Below are 23,818 nucleotides of genomic sequence, written 5' to 3'. Positions count from 1 at the left end.
AAAATAAATTTATTTGAAGAAACGTGATAAGCTTATCTCGGTCGGTTTCACCAAGTACGGTGCTTTTTTTCCAACATTTCAAATGCTTCAACCTATAGCAAGACACTGTGGGTCACCACTTTCCTCAAATGCATGGCCTTGAAGCAATGTTGGCGGGAGTTGCAGATGGAGGAGATCAGACTGAAGCTGTTGGACTGTGCCAATGCTCGGGAAGTTCTCTTGACGATACTGGATCTGAATATTGAGAAGAAGCTTCGAACTCTGATCCTTTGCTGGCAATGGTGGAGTGCAAGAAACAAGTTGAACGCTGGAGATATGGACTGCGGTGATATTTGCACAACTGTGCACAGATGGATGAATAACTGTAAAATGTTCTATCTAAAGGGTACCTCCACAGCTGTGAAACAATCTGCAAGATGGACCAAACCTAGGGAGACATCATCAAATTTAATAAGGATGGTGCTTTCTTCCCAGGTTCTAATAATGGTGGCTGGGGTTTTATCGCTAGAGATGCCTAGGGTGTTGTCCGGGGCTCCGGGTACGGATATCTACGGTGTATCTGTGATCCCCTTCGAGCTAAAGCTGAGGAATATATGCGTGCTTTGCAATCTGCCGCTGGCTGGGGAATGACCATGATTCACATTGAAACTGACTCCACTATCCTTTCTGAAGCGTTTCAAACCAACACCTACGATCGCACTTCGTGTAGAGCAATTTTTAAGGAGGCTAGAGCTTTTATGCATCTCAACTTTCATACTTGTATCAGTAGCTATGGCCCAAGGGCTTGCAACTCTGCAGCGCATAAACTTGCTGCTAGGGGAGCCTCATGTTTGCCTGATTCTGCTGTTGTTTTGGCAGAGGCTGCCCCTGATGATGTAATCTGATGATGTAATGGTTCTGGTCGCCAGCGATTCTGCTGATTCTGCTCTGTCCTGTCAGTAATGGAATCCGGGTGTTCCATATCAAAAAAAAAAAAAAAAAAAAAAAAAAGAGAGACACCGTGGGTCACCCCCGTTGTTTCTTTGCGTGGAATCTCTAGATTTTATTCAGACCAACACAATATCAAGAACTATATGAGACATCAAGCGCAAACACTTGCTCTCCAGTTGCCGTAGAGACAAGTCATGGCGGTCTAGCTATTGTCAGCATAGGCCCCTCTCCATCCCTGATTTCCCATCCTTGGCATGATGAAAATTTCTCACAAAAAAGCTTCTTAGATATATACGGATCACACTGGACCTCTGGAACTGAAGGAACAAAGACCAAAGAACAGAAAGCACAAGTTTCTTAGATATATACAGATTGCTTCCACAATGAAGAAAGGTAAATGCTGCAAGAAACATACTAATACCACCACCACCACTACCTAAATTGCATCAATTCATACATATACTCGAACATCAATATACATACATACGCCTATTTACTAGTACCAAGCAGTGAAGGCGGGAGCTGTTCACCAGTTATCTCCTAAAACCAAGCAACTGGCAGCAAAACGGCATGAAATGACAGAATACCTCTTCTCCGCATTCCATGTTGACACACGACCAAAGGCCACTACAGTTCAAGAAAAAGGCAGTCGACACCCTTTAGTCTGTGAACCAATTATGAGTAGCTCTTCCCACCAGAGTGAAGGATCATGGACATTTTCCCGAATGATCCAGTGGAAGAACGAACAGAATTAGAGCAAAGTTAGCATTCGGCAGTCTGTGTTGGAAAATGAGGCCCGGTAGTCTAAGCCGCTCCGTGGAGTAACTGATTCATGAGATGAACTAACGCCACTGAGCTTCATGGTGTCAGCGATAACTGATGACTTAGCCTTAGGTGCCAACTGTTTCGCCTCCTCGTACGAATAAATATAAATTCTTTTCACCATGCTGCAAAACTCGCTGCAATAACATGAATTACAGAGGGATTAGGAATTGCATATAAGAAATTTGCATCCATTCAGCAACAGTGACATAAGGGTTCTTACTCCCAAGGATCGTCCCCAACAAGCATCATATCATCCTCTTCATCGGCATAAACAACCTGCCATTTCTTGAGTGTGAAACATAGCTCCCCCTGTATATCAAACATCTCCTCCAACTTGCGGTGAAGATTGCCATACCCATCTAGCTTTGTTAAGTCCACTGCTCTTCCAACAGCCATTCCTTTCATAATTACCTATAGGAACAAAAAATGTTGTAAGAAAAAAACTAGAGGAACAATAATTAATAACTCTGCAAGTTACAAGATTTCAAAGTCGGGCATCTTTAAAATGTGATGATCTATCACCTTTGTACAGCTTCTAACTTGGCGACTTTGGGTCTCGAGAAGAGCACGTTCACTGCTTGCTGCTTGAGCATTGGAGTTGTTGACATTGGATGGCTGCGAGAGCTCAGCTGAGTCAACGTCTACAGATGCAGCCATTTGGTTATAATCATCACCAGAAAAAGTAACCACAGGCTGTTTTTCTTCCACAGCAGATCTTATCTCAATTCCAAATAATCTGCAACCACCAGTAGTTGGTTCAAGCTTTCTTTCAGCTGTGACTTTGTTAGTGCTTCCAGCATAAGAGTCTTCTCTTGATTCTCTTGCTGGCCAGTAGAACTGATTGAATGCAACATTTGATGACGATGAGAAGATTGAAGTAGGAAATAACTCGCGTTGTGGTTCCGAAAATGAGAGGGTTTGGCTTGGTTCAGTTGGGGACTTCCATAGTCCTGATATAATAGCACCAGCTTAGATATGTAAAGCAAAAGGATACTGGGGGAGGCACTAAGTTATATCAAAATACAATATTCATGACTATGAGCTGAGCATTGTACCCGTAAACCAGATCACTACTTGTAACTTAACAGATGCTAAGGAGTTCATATATCTTACCAAATTTTGGAGGAAGTTCTGGAACCACGGCAGGTGAAGCTGGAGGTCGTGCGCGCTTATTCCTTAATGGAAGTTGTGGGGGTTGTGGATTAGCTGCATCCAGTGGTTCCAATTCCCATGGTGAAACTCTATCTGGACGAAGAATGGATGAAGGTTCGTCCCATTGTACCTAGCAGTAATTACAGGAAAGAATCAGATCTGAAAAGCAAACATGGAAACATCACAATGAACCACTACAAGCACGCCAAAGAACACCCATTTCTAGTTGAAACCATAAAACTCAGTATCTTCATACCTTCAGAGATTTCCAATCAGAATCTGCCCATGCAGAGGTTGGCATTGTCGCTGTGCTCCCAATACCAGTAATTGTTCCACTGAACCTGTAATCACAGAAAAGTTTGTCAAATTCACCTAGATGGTTGTAGTAAAGCCAACATCATGTCTAAAGCGGTCTCATATTACCTTCTTTCAAGAGCTTCATCGCCTTCAAATTTCATCTTAAATCTCATTCCAACAGAAATATTCTGCTTCTTCGCTTCAAGGTACTTGTTAACACTCACTACAAACTCAGATCGACTTGTTCTGGGGGAAGAGAATCAGAGACACCCATTAGGTGTTTTAGACTAGATAGTATGGAGAATATAAAATTCGCCAATTTTCATACACATTAATTCTATCTCGGTTCAGCAATAATAAAGGATGAAAGGGGTAAATTCTCAGATGTAAATGCACAACAGGTAGTATAAGAATTAAGCTTAAGGGCCTTAATGAGCAATAATTATCTCTCGCACCTAAGTGGAATGTACAATACACAGGGAATTGCTATTTGAAATGAATAAAATATGCACAATAATCTTCTTTATTTATCATGCATCTGGTAATTCTTTATTAGCTTGCATTACTGGTGAAGAGGTGATGTTTTAGTTATCTTGCATTACTGGTTGGTTGCCACAAATAAACAGCACTGCGCAAAAAGGGCACAACTAAAAGGAAAATTGGTTGAATCTTACCTGGGTTTGTAGAAAACAGAAAAGAGGGTCCCAGTGGAGATAGCATGGGAGGCTGTTGCAAGAACTCCAAGATGCATGCTGTGGCTTGATATGACAGATGACGGCATGTTATCTACTTGTCTCATATGCCTCCTTACTCCAACCCGTAACTCACCATTTTCACCTCTGCAAATTATACCAATACTACTTAGTACTATTCATGAGAACTGAACCAGGAGAGAGGTGCAAATGCATCAGAAATATGCCTCCAAGCGACAAGATTACAGTATGATGTACTCCCTACCTCAGAAAAATAAATGCATCACCAGCAACCAATCTCTTTGAGCTAACAAAGACACTCCACCCAGTTGTAAGTAGGTGCCGTCTAGGTTGTCCTGAAAATAAAACACAAGGAGACATGAGATAGAACCAAAGAGAGAGATCACAGAAATACGCATTAACTAATGAATTAGCAGACATTGAATGTTTCTACAGTGGTAACACTTTAGCATTCAATTCAATATTGACATTAATTGCTACAACACCAAAACAATAGGAGAATAGCATCAGGAAGTTATAGGGGCTTTGTGCTGAATGCTGAAATTGTAAACTCACCACGAAATATGTGACGAAAATGCCACTCAGTTCCATGGAGATCTTTGGCAACCAGTTCTTGACATGGGGGATTCTGAGACATGTCCTGCAAAGAAACAAACCATCCAATAAGCCAGAAATCGTGTAGACATCAACTGGAGTAAAAACATGGTTTCGATGCTAACCAGCAGAGGAAGACACTCTTCAGCATGCCTCCTAAGAACAGAAAAACCACCATGGGTACTCGTATCCGAAGCTGTCAGTGTCTTGCAAAAGGAATGTATTGTGCCTCTCTCAGGTTCTTGTGGCTCAGGACCTGAGCTTGTGAGCTCACTTTGCTAATCAAGAGAAATCAGTGGAGAAAATTAATGAATGCACATGTAAAGAAGAACAGGAAACAGAGCTGACAAAGTAAACCGCGTCATGAAAAGAGTATATGCCATAAGATTGTACATTGCAATAATATGAACCATTTGAAGGTTAGCAATGGTTAAAACAGGAATACTCACGTCAGCTTCTGGTTGCAGCATGATTTGAGCGTAAACTTCATCTGAATCAGCTTCTGTCTGCAATACAGAGTTCAGCCGGTTAGGTAGGTATAACATTTCTAGCACAGTGCGTAGACTAAGTATTTCCTGGACACTCGGATGGAAGAAAGTTACAGCAGACAGATAAAAGAACACTGACCCGGAGTTCTACGTTGACCACACGGCATAGTATTTTGGATGGGAGATTGAACATCGGCAGGTACTGGTCAATATGCTGGCTCGTAGATGCCTCAAGCTATAGAGCGGATCATGATCAGATTGAGGGGATCAAAATATATATCAACAAAAAAAGAATTAATCCAGTGAAATAGGCAAAGAAGACTCATAGCCTGGTTGAGTACCTGCTCCATATGACCCTGTGGAAGGTAATATACTCGTTCGCCTTGTCTGGGCACGGTGATCAGCGGTCCGGCGCACGCATGCCATAACTCCCGGAATAGCGCGTCACTACAGGTTCCTACATTTCAGCAATCGATTTACAACATCAGTTCATCATAAGTTCAGAAGATCAGAGACTAAAGATACATGGTAGTAAAACGCTGGTTGTTCTCCGTATCAGAATTACGCAGCTCCGACTAACATGGCGCACAAAATTGTACCCAACTCAAAGTGTCCGACAGTCGGATTTGTCAACAGCACAACAGTACTAGGTCCGAAACTTGGCACCATAAATACAAAACAAACATATTAACAAAAAAACATATGTAGAAGACTGACGACTGGCCACAAGAATATATTCCGATTGGGTACATGTTTTTATTTCCAATTGAGTGGATCACGCTTCCGACGGAAAAATGAAAGAAAAAATCAGGTGGATCACAATTCGCGTCAGTACATCACATCGACTCGAACTAGAAGAAGTGCAGAAGCGTCGGTATGGGAGTAGCCCATCAGATGTGGTACCAAATAGAGAGAATTGCACAACCATCGGTATGGGAGTAACCCATCAGATGTGGCACCGAACATAGAGAGAGAATTGCAGAAGCGTCGTGGATACTCTCAGCAGATGGCACAGTACATACGGATCGGGTCGACAAGAGCGACTGCAGCCCGAATACTCGAACAGAAGCCTAATAGTGTTGTGCTTTATCGGCATCAAAATCGACCCGAATTCGCAGAAGAACACGGCTACTTTTTCTACACAAAGGGTGAGTCAACCAGTTGAGTCCACTCCATCAACCAACTACCGACACAGTTTGCCGAAGAATCGTAAAACTTACCACCACGCGAAGGCAGACCAACTACTTACTCAGTTTTCTGACCAAACCAGTTCCTCCCCAAACGGCAAAAACCGCATGGACGGAAATCGCGGCTAACAGTAGAGGGTGTGCGGGGTGTGGGGGCCGAGATCGAACCTGTGCCGGCAGCAGCCGCGGGGGGATTCCCGGTCTCCATCGCCGCAGCCATGCTCCGGGGACCGAAACGGGGCGGAGAAGAGGAGTCGGTGCGGACGAGGGAAGCAGGAGGTCCTGGCGACGTGCTAGTTCTGGCGCTGCGGCCGGGTCAGCTCCTCCATGGATCTGCCTGCGACGGTCACAGGCCGTACGGCGGCGCGGCGACGGAATTCCCGCGAAATTGGGGCAGTCGTGGACGGGAAACCTCGGCTGGCGAGCGCGATGCGGGCGGGGCGGCGGGGGCTGCGTGGCCGGGTCGGGGGCAGGAGGGAGGCCGCGCTGGTGGAAGCGGGGCGGGGGGAGCCGGCGAGGAGGTGGCGTGTAGCGTGTGTGGTGAGGAGGAGGGTGTGAGGTGAGGTGCGTTTGCTTGGTAGGAGGAGTATTTGGGTGGTGTCGGGGGGGCGGGTGGAGTGGTGTGCTTGGTTTGGTTTGGTTTGGTTTTGACAGCGAGCGGCGGTGGCGGTGGAAGGGGGGGGGGAGGGGAGCTGCACGGGGACGAGGAGACAGGCGGATCACGGGTGGATGCGGGTGCGGGTGGATAGGACTTGCTGCCTGCCTCGTGCGGCGCCTGCTTGGTTTCACCGGAGTTTTCCTTGTTTCGCCCGTGTTTCTCGGTGATGGGGATGGATCACTGCCAACTCTGTCTGACATGGTTGTTTTTTTTTTTTTTTTTTTTTTTTTTGCCAAACACACACTCTCACAAATACAATCGCCCTATAAACCCACACGCATATACCCTGGCTTTGAGCATTTAAGCAAACTATCCATTTTTCATGTTTGTTTCTTTTCACATATCATCAACTATCCATGTAGACTAAGTAATAGGTTGTACAAAAGCTTCGAGACTCACATTAAACAGATCAAAAGCAAAATATGACGTAGGTCTGACAAATTTGGTTCACGGGGCATTGATGATGTGGTATTATTGAGTGCCCACTTCTCGTCGGCCCGCTGTCTCGTAATTTTTTGAATAGTTCAAAAACTTTACACAATTTTCGCCTAATCTCACAAAACATTACGACAACTATTCAATCCTTGGGCACGGACATCATATCTGATGTAACTTACTCTAGTCTACGATTGCGACCTGTATGCAACTTATTACACGAATAGTCAGTGATTCGTATAAAAGAAACAAGCAAAACGAGCAGTTTGCGCAGCTTGCAAATCTATCGAGCTTAGTAGAAAGACACTCGCTGCTGTGCAACCACATGGCCATCCTCCAGAAACCGTACCGTGCAACCTTTGGAGATGCTCTAACCCAAGTTTTTTTTTCCGCCAGGAGACAGCTGAGGCGAGATATGTGCGCTCCGCCGCCTCTCATGTGTGCTCGGGCACCGAGCTGTTTTTAGGACCCTCTCACCGTACACGGATCTCGTATGGTTGTGTCATGGCCTCGTCCAAGATCGTAGAAGGCTTCATATCGACACTTCAAATATCTAGCAAGAGACGACAAGGAAGGGATCCAAGTTGGATCAAGCGAAACGGCACCGGCGGGGGAAATCCATTTCTGCTCACACGTGCATATGAACCCATTTTATGGAAACACATTTCAAAATGTTAAAAAGTTCAGAAATAAAATTCCTCACATACATCTAGACATTCTATGTTCGCACATAATTCTTCGGAAAAAAGGAACATTTTCGGGTCTTGTATCTTGTGTTTTAACATAAAATGTCTAGATATACACGCCGTATTTTTTTCAAACTCTTTTGACATTTTTAAATTTTAATTTTATGCCTCTTCTATAATATGTTAGTGTGCACCTATGAGTCAAAACATCACCTCCGGACGGGGAAATCATCGGCAGCTCCTTCTCTCTCCCTTTCTTGCTGCTCATATGTGTCCAAATTATTCCTCAAATCCTTGCATCAACTGCTACTCGAAATTACTGATCGGATCCGAATATGTTGGTGATGACATGCGAAGTTAGCATGTCCCTCACCGACCCGGCATGCAACCGCACCCACCACAACACAAAGCCAGTCATGTCGCGCCGACGAAAGCAGAGTACGCACCTTGCCGTACGTACGCTTCCTTTCTTTTTCTCTAGCTATATACGGAGCCCCAAGCTGTATCTCGATACGGCCAACCAGCCATGTGATCGAGACGAGCGGCTGCAACTGCGATGCAAAGTCCAGCAACGCGGCTGGACCGGTGCTTGCTGCTCCGGCTCCACCCGAGTAGCTAAAGTTGACGCATGGCGGTCCGATGGATTTGGACGCTCGAGCGTGAGTTCAGATGAGAGATGAGAGCTGGAGTAGTTGGTTTTATGCGATTTTAATCCCACGATTGGTCGTACTCTGGTGTGCTGCCAAATTTGGTGCAGCACAGTACCAACTTGGTGGTGTGTAGTCCGTGGACTGGTGCAACTTGCAGCTATTTTGAGAAAGTGATGTCCGACGGATATGCAGCACGGACACGATGTGCTGTGTTGACCTGGTAACTTTAGGCGACCCGACGCAAAATAGATGTCAAAGTGATTGAGCGCGTTCGTCATGATAGCTCTCGCCTTTTTCGTGTGAAGAAAGAACAAACAATCACTCAAACTAGAGTTCTGGGCATCTGCACCTTCGCTGCGATGGAAAAAACACCCAGAAACCTACATTAGTGGCTCCAATTGCACTTGCCACCTTCGTTGCAAAGAAAGAACATCCTAAAACCTACAACTGGCCATGGTTGGCATTGTTGGAGTCGTCGTTGCCTTCACCGGAGTTGTTGCTATGGTAGTGTCTGCGGTAGGACGAGTCGTCGAACACACTTACGCGCATGTCATCATCGCCTTCGTAGCGGTATAGCGGTAGACATCTGACCACCAGGCTGTGGGCGCGGGCAAACTTCTCGAAGCCAGCGTCGAGGTACATCTTGCCTTGCCCGTCGAACATGACCTCGACGACCCACCAACACTGGCTGCAGCTACCTCCCCACAGGTTCACGGCAGCCGGCGAGAAACTCCGCAAACTTGTCCGGGAACCTCGTCATCGTCCGGCTCGGGTGGCTGGAGGGGGAGTTCGCCCTCCTTATTCACGACCGCCAGCTGCTCGGGCAACCACGCGAGGATGTAGAGGTAGTCTGCGGTCTCGTGGCTCCTCGCCAGGGATGTCTTCGCCGCCCACGATCGGCTCCTCCTCCACCACCTTCACGACCAGGGCCTCGCCGTAGTCGCACTCGTCATCGTCGTGGAAGCCGGCACGGGTACCACTCCCGGGGCCCGAATGTGTCCCGCGCCATGGAGTTGAGGGCGTAGGCGCGGTGTGCCAGCAGATCCGGCTGCAGGAGCTCTCGACAACACTGGACCTCATTGTGTCGTGCCCTTCTCTTGGCACTGACGACAGAGGCACCTAACGATCATTTAGTGCCAGCCTGTGGGGAGATGGACGTCGTCCCACCCTGTCGGCGTCCTCATTCGGTAGTGCCAACACACCATGTCCACGATGACGTACTGGCGGTTTCCCGTAGGCTTGGTTAGCGAGGATCTGACCTCGTGGTTGTTCTTCGTCTTCTTCCATGGCCATGACTTCCCCATGGCCTCTTTGCGGGGACTTGTCGGTGTACTGGAGGGCATGTTTGGTTGGGAACGACAACGACAGGCGCAATGTTTACTGGTGAGCATGGCATGTTGCCTTAAAAAGGTCTAGGACGCGGCTATAGTTAATATCGGCGCTAGACTACAAACGTTTGTAGCATTGCTGACGTCGAAGAAGGCCAGGCTCTCATTGACGGTGGCGCAGAATGCCAGCACCGTCCGCCAGTCCGCCAGTACTGGTGCGCGTACAGTAGATGAAGCGAGTGTGCAAAAGACAAAGCGGGTATGGAGAAACTGCCAGGTGGAACCGAGCGAAAGCAGGTCAGACGTATTCCAAGCCTAAATTTGAGCCTAGAATAGATTGGTTCGCACATCTATCTGTTTGCGTCCCTGGCCGCTAAGTTAGGATTTTTGCGTCATTCTATCCATGTGGACCGAAAGTTTGATCCATTTGCATCGAGCTGAAAATGTAAAATGAAAACTGCTCGCGGACAAATGGAACAATCACGGGCAAATCGGCGTTGTGTGACATCGCTAATCTTGCCATGCGTGGTGCTCTCCAACCGCAAATTCGAAAAGATACGTGTGGAAAAACGAATGACAAAGGGAAGAAAAAAGAAGAAAAGAGCTACTGTACTAGCAAATGGAGCTGGGACGATGGTGCCAGGGTAGTGGCCACGTCGTTGTCCGTCGGAATCCCACGGCCTGTCTGTCTGTCTCCCCGTGTTCTTGCGTACCTCGTCCCGTCGATTCTCATTGATCCGAGATTTTGAAAGCGAGAGCGACGGCCGGTTTGGTAGCTGTCTCCCTGCCGCCCGGACCAACCGCACGCCCAATGCCTTCTCTTCTAGAGAAGCTCTCGTTTGACCGTTCGTTTCGCCATTTTTGTGAACCTGGTGTGACGTGCGGTACAACCCAACCAACCGGGCACGCTCATCGCGTGACCCCGTGCGCGGACATGAATGGAGAGGCACCGATATTGCCTTCGGAAGAACACCGATAATGCAGTTGTGAGAGCATCCCCACTCGTTGGCGCTCCCCACGCCCAAATCCGACGAAATTTTCGTCCGGATTGGAGGAAGATTTGGCGTGGGGAGTAGTAGTTCTCGACCGCGTGCCTGTGCGAAGTCGACGATGCGAATTTAAAAACGGAAACTTGACAAACTACGGCTAAAAATGGGTGAATATAGACTAAATTTAATGATATTTATTATATTACGGGCGGAGTTCATACATAGAGGCCGAATCGACTATATTTCGAATTCGGCTAGGGGAATTCAAACGCTAATTTAAAACACGGCGCTCTACATGCCGAAATGGCGGTAGAACACCGTGTAGTCGCCGCCGTCGTCGTCGGAGCCGTCGTCGTTGGCCTTCGGCCGCGCGGCTCGGGCTGCCGCCGCCCGGCCGGCGTCTCCCCACCTCGGGGAAGGCTTGTACCGGTCGTCGTCGGAGGACTCGAGGTCGACGACGGGGACAGCGACGCCGGATGGAGGTGTCGCGAGACGGCGGTACCGCGCGACATCGTCGTTGGCGGTTGGACCGGCGCGGGCGGCGAGTTGGCGTGCGGCGGCCGGGTCCGGCGGCCGCCGCCGCTGCTCCGCCTCCTCGCGCTCCCGGTCGCGCGCCGGCCCGGTCCGGCGCGGCGTCGTCCGCGCGCTTCTCCTCCTCCATGTCGTGCGGCGACCGGCGATCGCCTCCGCCATCGCGGCGTCCTCCGCGCGCTTCGCCTCCTCCTCGGCGAGCCGGCTTGCGGCGGCCTCTTTCTTCGTCTTCTTCCGGCCGCTCGCGGCGCGGAAGGCCGGTCGCGGATGACGAGGGCGCCGCTGCTGCGCCCTGCGGTCGTCGGCGGAGACGCCGGCTCCTTCTTGACGCGCAGCGGCGTCGAAGGCGACGTCGCCTCCTCCCTCTTCACCGGCGCCAAGGATGACCTTGACGCCGATCCGGAAGACGACGAGCCGGCAGCCATGCGCCGTGGCTGCCGCGACGCTTCCCCGACGGCGGCTCGCCGACGCCCTCGATGCCGATGGAGGGGGCATCGTGAGCACCGGGAAGTTGCCGCCCTCGATGTGCGCGAGGACGTTCGCCAGCGTCCTTTCCGGCGCGCTCCACCACCGTCGGCGGCCCACGGCGTTGTTGCGCGCGAGCGGAGGTGGCGGGCCGTCGTAGGCCGCCAGCTCCCGCTCCCACCGCCGGAGGAAGTAGGAGTTCCACGCCGTGTAGTTGTCGGGGTGGTGGCGTGGCTCGGCGCGGTCCTCGTCGGTCATAGTCATCCTCGCCTCCTCGATGGCGACGTCGAGGGCATGGCCCCGCGGCGGCGGCGGGATTGGATCGCCGCCAGCACTTAGCCGCCAGCCGCCTCCGGGAGGCCTCGTGTCCGGCGGGCAGGGGTACCCCGCCTGGTGGAGGAGGTGCCCCTCCCACGCGTGGAGCGACCGGCGGGGGAAGCCGTTGTTGGCTGCGCCGTCGTCGTCGTAGAACGCCATCTTGGAAGTAGAGGGAGAGTGGAGCACGGGGTACGCCCCGCGGTGATCGGACCGGCGTATATATGCGTGGCTGGCGCGGGGATTAAATGCCGCGTGGATTGCGACGCGTCCGCGGCGAGCTGACCGGCGGCAGCCTTTAGTGCGCGCGGAAGACGATGCGTGCGCGGAAGACGACGACATTAACTCGCCGCGTGGCCGGCGAATGCGGACCGGCGGCGAGGCTTTACAGCGCGCGGAAGACGATGCGATGAGGACGACGATCGGTTTCTCTCGCCGACAAGTTGGGGCCACCGGACGCGCGGGGAGTTTCCTCGCCGTTTCGCGCGCTTTCGTTTCGTCCGAGTCCCCGAGCGCTCCCCGGGGGGCCGGGGATGGCGTGGGATCGCCGGATGGATTTAGGCCCAAATCCGGACGAAAACGAGGAACCGGAGGCGCGACTGGGCCGAATTACGCCGTCCGGATGGAAAAAACGCTCGCCGGGAGCCTGTTCGGGGGGACGAGTGGAGATGCTCTGAACAATAGCTGGTTGAGCGCTGCTACACACACGACAATTCCCGTCCGATACGCATACGATCCTTTGTAGCAGCGAGCTTGCTTCTCACGAGCAACTATTGGACTCTATTTTTTTCTTACCTGCCCAAAATTCAAGCCCAGCCAAATGGTAATGTGCTTTCATCCTTCCGCTAAAAAAGTGCTAACGGGTTTCGGCGTTTCCGCGGCGTTTATCAAAACCCTTAAATTGCTCTACCCGTATTAAATTTTCCCAGTTCCGTCCCGGGTCCGCTTGGAAACCCGTAGGTGTGCGGGTTGGCAGCCAAAACTGAATCGCGACCCGGCCATTTCGTTCCTCAAGGGCGCACTAAATTTCAGGATCCCCCACTCCTTCCGCCCGCGCACAGCCGCCACTTTCTTCCGCCGCCGCCGCCCTCCACGAATCCGGCCGCCCTATCACGAGCGGCAGGGAAGTTTTACGGGTGGTTGAGGCATGTGTGATAGGATAGAAATTGCGCCGCACTGCCACGCGTGTTAGATTATTTTTTGTCACGCTGTAAATTTTTTTTGGGCGTGGCCGCATTTGCTGGAGCACTCCTGCGTCCGAAAAATAGGGTTTTTTGGTGCCACCCTATTTTAGGGCACCTGTTGAATAAGCTCCAAGAGCATCTCCAGCCGCGTCCCCCAAAGCGTTCCCCAAAGGGATTTGGGGTGCGCCGGACAAAAAAACGTTCCCAGCCACGTCCCCCAAAGCCGCTCTTTGTCCAGCGCCCCGAGGCCGTCCCCGTCCCACAGGGGACGCACCGGGGACGCCGGACGCATTGAAAAGCGAGGCGGGATCCCACATGTCGGCGACTATTCCCATAAATCATTGGTTCGCGCCTTTTTTCTCGTCGCTCCTTCCCTCCCGTGCCTCCCACCTCTCCACCGCCGCTGGATTTGCCGGCCGCTTCGACGACTGATCTCTTCTGAGAGTCGGTACCATCGTCGCTGCTGGCACTCTCGCCGGTCGTCCCGCCGCCGCCGCTTCGCCTGCGCGTCCTGGGGAGCGACGTCCCCTAAACCCTTATTTAATGTTTGGGGTCGGCGTTTGGGGGACGCGACTGGGGAGCGACGTCCCCTAAACGCGGCACGAACAAAACACGTCCCCCAAACGTTCGATCCGGCGCGGTTTGGGGGACGCGACTGGAGATGCTCTAAGGATTTTAGCCGATTTTCCGTTAATTAACCAAACAACTTTTCTGCTTAATAATCAATGGAAAGGCATAGCTTTTGTCTCGTTAAGAAAAAGATTTTGGGCTGGGACTTGGGACGGTGACGGCGCACTCAGTAAAGGATTGATTAGCGCTATGGTTAGTTCCAAACAAAAGAAGGTAGCGCTGGGAAGAAGCATCGGACAAATATCGTACAGAAATTATCGTGTGTGAAGCAATTCCGTAGCTGGTTTATGGTTCAGTCTTTGCTTGACCGCAACCAATTGCTCACCATACCGTCTCTGCAGTCAAGCTCCGTTTAGTCAGCTATCCCACACTCCTAATGCAGAATCCTTAATCTATCTTGAAAAATCTGGATGTCCACTCTTTTATTAAAAGTGGTATTTGCTGCAGAGTTTACGATAAATATCCACTTCTTAATCTATCTCTTTTGCTAGCTCAGGAGTGGATGAGTGAGTAGCTACTGCCTTCATGTCATCATGTGTAGTCTGACTAATGGCTACCTTGTCTGTGCAATACAAGCTTAGTGAGAAAACACAGATGTCTCATCTCGGTAAATTTATAATATTACTCCTTTCATTTCATATCAAGCGATTATATATATTTCTTGGCTAACAGTGATAGAAAGATTAGGCAAGCTGTAAAGGAGGACTAGGCCGTGTGTTATCACGCTTTACATCGAAGTTTCAGTCGAAGAACGTGAATCCTGGTCACAAGTCAAGTTAGGCGAAAGCTAATCTAAACCACGCCAATTACCAAGGACCAGCAAGTTTTCTAATCCCGCCTTCTCACGACTATGTGTATTAGTATAACCAAAGGCAGCGTCAAGGATTACTTTCATTCATTCTGCATTATTGCACTAACTAATCTAATCCGGTGGTGGACTCTCTCCTTCTATCTGTGCGTGGTTGCTGGTGGGGAAGCTAGGGAAACAAGGCACAGGAAAAGGGGGCAGGAAACAACAGACCAAAATTATATTGCAGCCAGACCAAGCAAGCAACCCCTGCCGGCTCGACGATTGGCAGATTGTGCCGCAAGCGTCGTACCAATACTATGCTCCACTAATCAAACAATGTTTACTTAATCCATACCAAGAACATAAACTATGCTAATGCATGCCGGCTGTTTCCTGGCAATGGCCAAGGGCCAAGATTCCAGTTTATTCCTCCTTGATTCTGTCTTTGTAATGTAATCAAAGCTTGCGGGTTAGTTTAATCCCAACTTGCATATTAGCGGTAACGGGTTTCGGACTTTGATATATTAGACCCAGACTCGTTCTAGGAGATTCTCAGAAGTTGCACTGAAGCTAGTACACCCTTGCAAGGAAAATATAAAGTGTATTTCTCTTGTCAACTAACTGCAAGATATATCCCGATATCCCCAACTGAGAGTTCCAGGCTGTAAACCGCAACCTTGCATTTGATATAAGGTCTCATTCGAAGAAAAACAAGCTTTCTATATACTCGTCTGAACAATTCTATATACTGAGCATAATTTGTTCGGAAATACACCAGAGCTAATACACGTTTGAACAATTCTATACTAGCTAGATGTAGTGCATATGTATTGTAGTTAGGCACTGGAGTTCATTGTTTTCTCCCTCCCCTTACCTGTGGAGCATACCAAGGAGATCGAGAAGCGCATCATATCTTCTTCTTCATTGTCTTCCTATTATTCCCCGGGTCCAAAGTTGTTGAAATTGAGGGATTGAATAACTAGATGGATGCTCGTTGATATCTATGCAAATCAAGAAAGGGAAAGGTAAAGAACTCAAGGGTGTCTTATATTGTGTTAGTGTGCGTGTAGTGCACTCTGCATGAACTGTCAGTGCTAGCGCTGATATCATAGTCAATGTAGTTTCTAAGCATCGACAAGAAAACCAACTGGCATGGCCACTCACGCCTTTAAACAACTGTGCAGGATAAGATGCTATGCTTCACCAGCGCCATAATGGCATCGGCCATTTACTTAAATCAGAGAAATGCTCTTCGGTGCTGTCCGGAAGATTTCTTTCAACAAAACCTGAAGCATACCAATGGCTGACAAGATGTATTAATTAGGTAGGGAAAGGGTGTAATTCCCTATAGATTTTTTAAGCAGTATAATTCCCTATAGGTTTGCATTATTACACATTAATTAATAACAGTGGCCTGCCCTAGTTTTTTGGTCTTAACTAGTGTGCTGGAAAAACTGGTATTTGGGCTACAGTCTACTCTGTTGCTGGGCTTCGGGCCTTCAGCGACGTTTGGGGAGGGGAGACCCAAAAAATAAGAAAAGAAGTGAAAAGGGAAAAGATGCACTTATGTGATTCTGATTCAGAAAGTGAAAGAGCCGAACAAGATGAAGGTCCATAGGCCAATCAGCATGTGCAACAGCTGATTTTCCCAAATCAATCCACGTTTCTGCCGAGGAGCCTATGAGTATACCGTACCCATTATATGCAACTAGGAAAAAGGGAAGCAATGGTTTTGCAGTAGTAACACACGATATGAGCAAAGCATATGACATGGATGAATGAAATTGCAGAGGCTGGGGCTTTTTTCCCATTTCCAAAAAAAAATGGATGAATGAAATTTCTTGGAAGTGATGACAAGGAGGTTGGGTTTCCATGATAGATGGATTGAACTGATCGTGAGGCGTGTGAGCACCGTCCACTAAAGAGCAAAGGTGAACCAAATACTCACATATGTCCTACCGGAGAGAAGACTTTGGCAAGGTGATCCTCTCTCACTATATCTCTTCCTCCTATGCGCTGAAGCTTTCTTGGCGTTGCTCAATAAAGCCGAGGAGGATGGCAGATTAGAAGGAATAAAAGTGTGCCAAAATGCCCCGAGTTTTAATCATGTAATATTTACATATGATTTGATAGTGCTACTGAAAGCTAGTGAACAGTGTGCAAAACATCTGCAAGGGATCCTTAACTTCTATGAGAATTGCTTAGAACAAACAATAAACCTTGAAAAATATGCACTGATGTTCAGTCATAATACCCCAAGCCCTTGTCACATAATTTAGAGAACCTCCATTCTGCGCTTTGAGCCTACTCTTCTCTTGCACGCACATGACTATAGTCTTTTCTATGTCCCACTTTTCAGGATTCATGTTGTAATTGACAGCGAAATTGTCAAACTTTGCTGGCAATGAAGCCATGACCAAGTGAACAACAAGTTCAAGCTTTAGCTCCAGGTCATCATCCATGGGCTTTAGCTTTGCAGCCAGGTTGCTCATCCTGAGGATGTGCTCCCTAATGCCATGTGCACCTCTAATGTACTTCTCTGTTACCAGCTGCTTCAGCAACTGGGTTGGATATGTCTTTGAAGAACCAGTGAACTGGCTCTTTATCTTTTCAAAGTACTCCCCAACAGAAGCACACTCTGCAATTGAGCACACGATGGCGTTCTCAATTGTGTTCTTTATAAATGCCATGCATTTCTTATTGGTTGTCTGCCACTTTTGGTTCTCTAGGGTGTATCTCATCTCCACTGGAGCATGATCTCTTTTCTTTTTCTGCCATGCATCATCATCGTCATCTCTGACAGGATCAGCGGCCTTTGTGGGCTACGGTGTTTCAAGCACCTAGTCAATCTCAACACATACGAAGGTGAAATCCACCTTCTTCCTCCACTCAGTGTAGTTATCCCCTCTTAGGGTGGGAACGTCCTTGATGCATCTCATCAAGTAGTACCCTCCTTAAAAACCACAAATAAGTGAGAAAAGTACAATTGCATATTATAACCCAGCGTTGGTCCGAACTAAGACATGCAACTGTTAGTGCAAATAAAACTATATCACCATTGGGCAGAAAATAGAGATAAATGCACATATCATTGCAACAAAGCATGATCATGTCATTAATAATGTTGGTCCAAAAATAGAACCATAATTTGTCACAATAATTACTTTAATCATCTCTTTAAAATTTTAATTATCACTTTTGCATTTTTCAAATTTAAAATGCACTTTTTAACTATTTGCAGTGGAAACTTTGAATCTAAACTATTAACTTTGAATTTTTCAGAGGTATAACTCTCACTTTTAATTTCCCAAACAAATATTGCGTTGCTCCTATTTATTCAGAAAAAACTAGACAAAATTTGGCCAAAAAACTGCCCAAAACTTCCTAAAAAGCCTATGGAAATAATTAACAGAAAAAAGCCCGTGGGCCATGGGCTGCATTGCTGTGCGCGCAGTCTGCACAATTTGTTTCTGTTTATTATTTTACAGAGGCATTTTTAGGCATTTTTTGGGCTGGTTTTTGGCCAATCTTTGTCTATCTTTTTTCTGAATAAATAGGATAAACAAAATATTTGTGCAGAAATAAAAAAAGTGAAAGTTCATGCCTCTGAAAAGTTTAAAGTTTAAAGTTTGAATTCATAGTTTTCGCTGCAAATAGTTAAAGATGCATTTTAAATTTGAAAAATGCAAAAGTGGTAAATAAAATTTTAAAGAGATGATTAAAGTAATTATTGTGACAAATTATGGTTATGTTATTTTTGTACTAAAGTTATTAAAGACATGATCATGTTTTGTTCCAATGATATGTGCATTTATCTCTATTTTCTGCCCATGCCCAACGGTGATATAGTTTTATTTGCACTAACAGTTGCATGTCTTAATTCAGACCAAAGTTGAATTATAATATGCAATTGTACTGTTCTCACTTATCTGTGGTTTTCAGGAGGGTACTACTTGATGAGTTGCATCAAGGATGTTCCCACCCTAAGAGGGGATAACTACACTGAGTGGAGGAAGAAGGTGGATTTCACCTTCATATGTGTTGAGGTGGACTAGGTGCTTGAAACACCGCAACCCACAAAGCCTGCTAACCCTGTCAGAGATGACAAGGATGATGATGATGCATGGCGGAAAAAGAAAAGCGACCATGCTCCTGTGGAGATGTCCTACACTTTAGAGAACCAAAAGTGGCTCACAGCCAATAAAAAATGCATGGCATTTATAAAGAACACAATTGAGAACGCCATCGTGGGCTCAATTGTAGAGTGTGCTTCCGTTAGGGAGTACTTGGAAAAGATAAAGAGCCAGTTCACTGATTCTTCAAAGACATGTGCAACCCAATTGTTGAAGCAGTTGGTAACAGAGAAGTACACTAGAGGTGCACATGGCATCAGGGAGCACATCCTCAAGATGAGCAACCTGGCTGCAAAGCTGAAGCCCATGGATGATGACCTGGAGCTAAAGCCTACACATCTTGTTCACTTGGTCATGGCTTCATTTCCTCAACAGTTTGACAATTTTGTTGTCAATTAAAACATGAACCCTGAAAAGTGGGACATAGAAAAGACTATAGCCATGTGTGTGCAAGAGGAGGATAGACTCAAAGCACAGAATGGAGGTTCTCTAAATTATGTGAAGGACAACAAGAAAAGGAACTTCACATAAAGCAACAATTGCTCTCCTTCTAAGCCATATGCAAAATGCCAAATGCAGCATCATCAGCAGTAGCAGAACAAGCCAATCCCAGTGAACAAAGATCAATGTCTTCACTGCAACAAGACACGACACCACAAGAAATATTGTCCTAATTGGCTAAAATAATTAATGGCCAAGAGAGGTAACAATTTAGTTTCCTTTGTAAATGAATCTCTGTATACACAGTTTTAGAAATCTACTTGTTGGACTGAGTCAGGTGCAATTGTTCATGTTGCAAATTCTTTACAGGGAATCCATTCGACGCGAACTACGAAAAGAAGCGAAAGATCCATTGAAGTCGCGAATGGAGTTCAAGTAGAAGTTAAAGCTGTTGACGACGTTCTTTTGGAGTTAGCTGATGGCTTAACCATTCTGCTTAAAGATGTTTTATTTGTTCCTTCTTTACACGGAAATTTGATTAGTGTATCACGTTTGGATAAAGACAATTATCAGTGTTATTTTGGACATGGCAAGTGTGCCATATGGTGTAATAATACTTATGTGGGGGTCACTTTACTCCACGATGAGCTTTATTTATTATCCTTGCGTGAAAAAATATTGTCTGTGTGTAAAGTGAATGAGCAAATATCCGCATCGGAAAAAGAACAAAAGAAAAGAAAAAAAAAACCGATGAATCATCGAAATTATGGCATTCTCGCTTAGACCATATTTCGAGGGGGGAATAGAAAGACTTGTTAAAAATGATATTCTTCCTCCATTAGAATTCCCAGACATAGAACAATGCATAGATTGCATTAAAGGAAAATTTGTAAAACAAATTAAAAAGGGTGCAACACGAAGCACTGCAACACTAGAAATAATTCACACCGATATATGTGGACAATTTCCTGTAAAAAGTGTGGATGGGTATTATTCGTTCATAACATTCACGGATGATTACTCCCGATATGGTTATATTTATCCAATCAAAGAAAAACAGAACTGTTGGATAAATTTAAAATATTCAAAGTTGAAGTTGAAACTCGGCAGGATAAAAGAATAAAGATAGTGAGATATGATCGTGGAGGGGAGTACTACGGTCGACATACTCCATATGGCCAAGTCCCTGGACCTTTTGCAAGGTTCTTATACGAGACTAGAATAGTTCCCAGTATTCTATGCCGGGCGAAACTCAACAGAATGGGGTAGCTGAAAGGCGTAATTGTACCCTTATGGATATGGTGCACAATATGATGAGCTATTCCACCCTACCACTGGGATTGTGGATTGAGGCGTTAACAACTACTATTCACATTCTAAACAGAGTACCAAGCAAATCGGTGCCCAAAACCCCGTATGAGCTATGGATAGGGAGAGTGCCTTCTCTAAACCACCTGAAAGTATGGGGGACCCCTGCTCAGGCCAAAATATTTAATCCAAATTTCGCAAAGTTAGATACCAAAACAGTCAGCTGCCATTTTATTGGCTATCCTGAAAAGTCAAAAGGTTATCGTTTCTACTGTTCAGATAAATACAAAAAGTTTGTGGAAACGAGACAATGTTGTCTTCTTAGAGGACGAAATGATGAGGAGGAGCATGGTAGCTTGGAAAATTGATCTTGAGGAGAAGAGGGTGCACGCACCTAATCCAATGACTCATGAGCCATTTTTTGCGCTACCATGTGCACCCACACCGTTAATCCCTGTGGTTGTGGTGTAAGCGTCTATTGTGACTCCACCCACGACAACGATGAGTGAAAATTCGGAACCTGTCCGTCAAGAGCCAAATGAACCATTTTTCGTGCATGAAAGAGAGCAACAACAGCCACCCCTAGAAGCTGAGCCACACGTTGAAAAACAGAATGCTTAAGAGAATGAGACCCTTAGAAGGTCTACAAGAGCTGGAAAATTAGCCATTTCGACTGATTACAAAGTTTACAACACAGAAACAGTTCATATGGAAGGTGATCCCACTTCATATGAAGAAGCAATGAGAAGTCCAGATTCATCAAAGTGGGTGGAGGCCATGGGAAGAAGAAATGAGATCGATGAGTGCCAACAATATTTGGAACTTAGAAAATAATCCTAAAGGAGCCAAAACAGTGGGATGCAAGTGGGTCTACAAAAATAAATATGGGAATGTAGAAAAGTACAAAGCACGACTTGTAGCAAAAGGATTTACACAAAGAGAAGGGATAGATTACAATGAGACATTTTCTCTAGTCTCATGTAAGGATTCCTTTAGAATCATAATGGCACTAGTTGCAAATTTTGATTTAGAGTTGCATCAAATGAATGTAAAGACGACATTTCTAAACTGGGATTTAGAAGAAAAAAAATGTCTACATGAAACAACCCAAGGGTTTTATCATGGAAGGCAAGGAAGAAATGGGATGCCGACAAAAGAAATACAGACAGTGGTATCGAAAGTTTAATGAGACAATTAAGAGATTTGGATTTAAAGAAAATATTGAGGACAACTGCGTTTATGCAATGTTTAAAAGTGGGAAATATATTTTTCTAATCTTGTATGTGGATGATTTTCTACTTGCCAGCAGTGATGTTAGTCTACTGCAAGAGACAAAGAAGTTCTTGTCCTCAATTTTTGATATGAAAGATTTTGGTGAAGCATCATATGTTTTGGGCATAGAAATTCATTGAGCTAGAAAAAATGGAGTACTAGGACTATCACAAAAGGTTTATTTAGAAAAGATTCTAACTAAGTATAATATGCATAAGGACAAAGCCACACGTGCCCCTATAGTCAAGGGCGATATTTTGGGAGATTTCAATGTCCAAAGAATCAATACGAGCTCGATCAAATGAAAGCTGTTCTGTATGGTTCGGCCATTGGAAGCCTACAATATGCACAAGTGTGCACTCGCCTTGACTTAGCTTCTATCACAGGGGTACTCGGTAGATATCAAGAAAATCCAGGTATAGAACACTCAAAAATGTTAAAGAAAGCATTGCGTTATGTGAAAGACACAAAGAACTACATGCTAACATACATAATATCTGATTACCTAGAGATAAGATGGTATTCAGATGCAGATTTTGCGGGAGATAAAGATGATAGAAAATCCACATCAGGATATGTATTCACTCTCGCAGGGGGAGCTATTTCGTGGAGAAGCTCTAAACAGACAATAGTTGCATCATCCATGATGTATGCATAATTTATAGCATGTTATGAAGCCACGGGGCATGCATTATGGTTAAAGAAATTTATACCCGACTTGAAAGTGGTAGATTGTATTGACAAAACACTAAAGATGTACTGCGACAATCAACCCGCAATATTTTATGCTCACAACAACAAGTCGAGTACTGCTACGAAATCGATTAAGGTAAAGTATTATGTTGTGAAACACAAAGTCCATGATCGAACTATAAGTCTCGAGCATATGAGGATAAAAGATATGCTTGCGGATCCGGTAAAGAAAGGCTTACCACCCAGTGTGTTCAAGGAACACGTAGCCGGCATGGGTTTAAGGGAAAGTCTTACCTATCCTAGATCATAACAGGCCCAAAAGTAAAAGATTTTGTTTCAGAATAGACAAGTGTATTGTGACTGTATGATTCTATCGGCAATATAGAGCAGTGACGATGAAACATGCCCTTTGTACTAATCCAAAATGAAACAAATAAAGTAAAAGTATAAAGTTGAAAGTTGAAAGAAAAGTTGAGATCAAGGGGGAGAATGTTAGGATGATCTTGTTATGGCCAGGCTCCAGTATGCACGGAAGAGGCCCAATAGTGGGCCGAATTAGGAGCTTAGCCCAAGTTATCTAGGGTTCAGAGGAGCTGTCCTCCTATATAAACACATGTACCCCTTCGATTAAAATCAGACAATAAACATATATTGTTGTCGTCTCCCTCAGGAGACGGGAGCCCCAAGCCCTAGCCGCACCCTACCCTAGCCGCCGCCTCCTCCCTTTCGCAGCAACGATGCCCAGCCGCCGACGTCTGCGCCTCCAGCCTCACCGCCCTCACTTCCATCCCTATAATCTACGCCCGAGATCTGGTAGAACCGCAGTCTCTACCAATTTGGTATCAGATTGCTCTGGTTCGATGACTTCTTCAGGTCTCCCCACCACCGTTGCCGCCTCCACCGCAGTGGCCACCGCCACCTCGCAGCAGCTGTCGCCGGCGGCAACCTCGGGCACCGCGGCCATGGCGGCCGACGCGGCCCCCGTCCTCTCTCCAGCGGAGATGTCATCGGCGATCCGCCACCTCACCCTGGCGGTCTCGAACCTCCGGACCTTCCTCCAGGCTCCTTACGTACCACCGTCGCCACCGCCACCGTCGGCTGCGCCCTTCACGCCACCACCACCG

At 46.6% G+C, this 23,818-nt stretch overlaps 1 protein-coding gene across 1 annotated transcript; it reads right to left on the bottom strand.

Annotated features, from left to right (window-relative positions):
• Nucleotides 1-1,267: 1,267 nt before the first annotated feature.
• LOC124673701 (auxin response factor 9-like) lies at nucleotides 1,268-6,569 on the bottom strand. Its single transcript, XM_047209727.1, has 14 exons — nucleotides 6,355-6,569; nucleotides 5,341-5,456; nucleotides 5,139-5,234; nucleotides 4,961-5,017; nucleotides 4,637-4,789; nucleotides 4,473-4,557; nucleotides 4,162-4,252; nucleotides 3,879-4,043; nucleotides 3,331-3,450; nucleotides 3,164-3,248; nucleotides 2,869-3,037; nucleotides 2,278-2,705; nucleotides 1,976-2,166; nucleotides 1,268-1,889 (listed from the first exon to the last, which is right to left on the bottom strand). The coding sequence occupies exons 1-14, from the start codon at nucleotides 6,404-6,406 to the stop codon at nucleotides 1,682-1,684; spliced, it is 2,016 nt and encodes a 671-aa protein (XP_047065683.1). The 5' UTR covers nucleotides 6,407-6,569; the 3' UTR covers nucleotides 1,268-1,681.
• Nucleotides 6,570-23,818: the final 17,249 nt, after the last annotated feature.

This window comes from Lolium rigidum, chromosome 7 (assembly GCF_022539505.1).
Source record: "Lolium rigidum isolate FL_2022 chromosome 7, APGP_CSIRO_Lrig_0.1, whole genome shotgun sequence".
NCBI lineage: Eukaryota > Viridiplantae > Streptophyta > Magnoliopsida > Poales > Poaceae > Lolium > Lolium rigidum.
The sequence above is the reverse complement of the archived record's forward strand: the minus strand, read 5'-3'. Positions and strand labels throughout refer to the sequence as shown.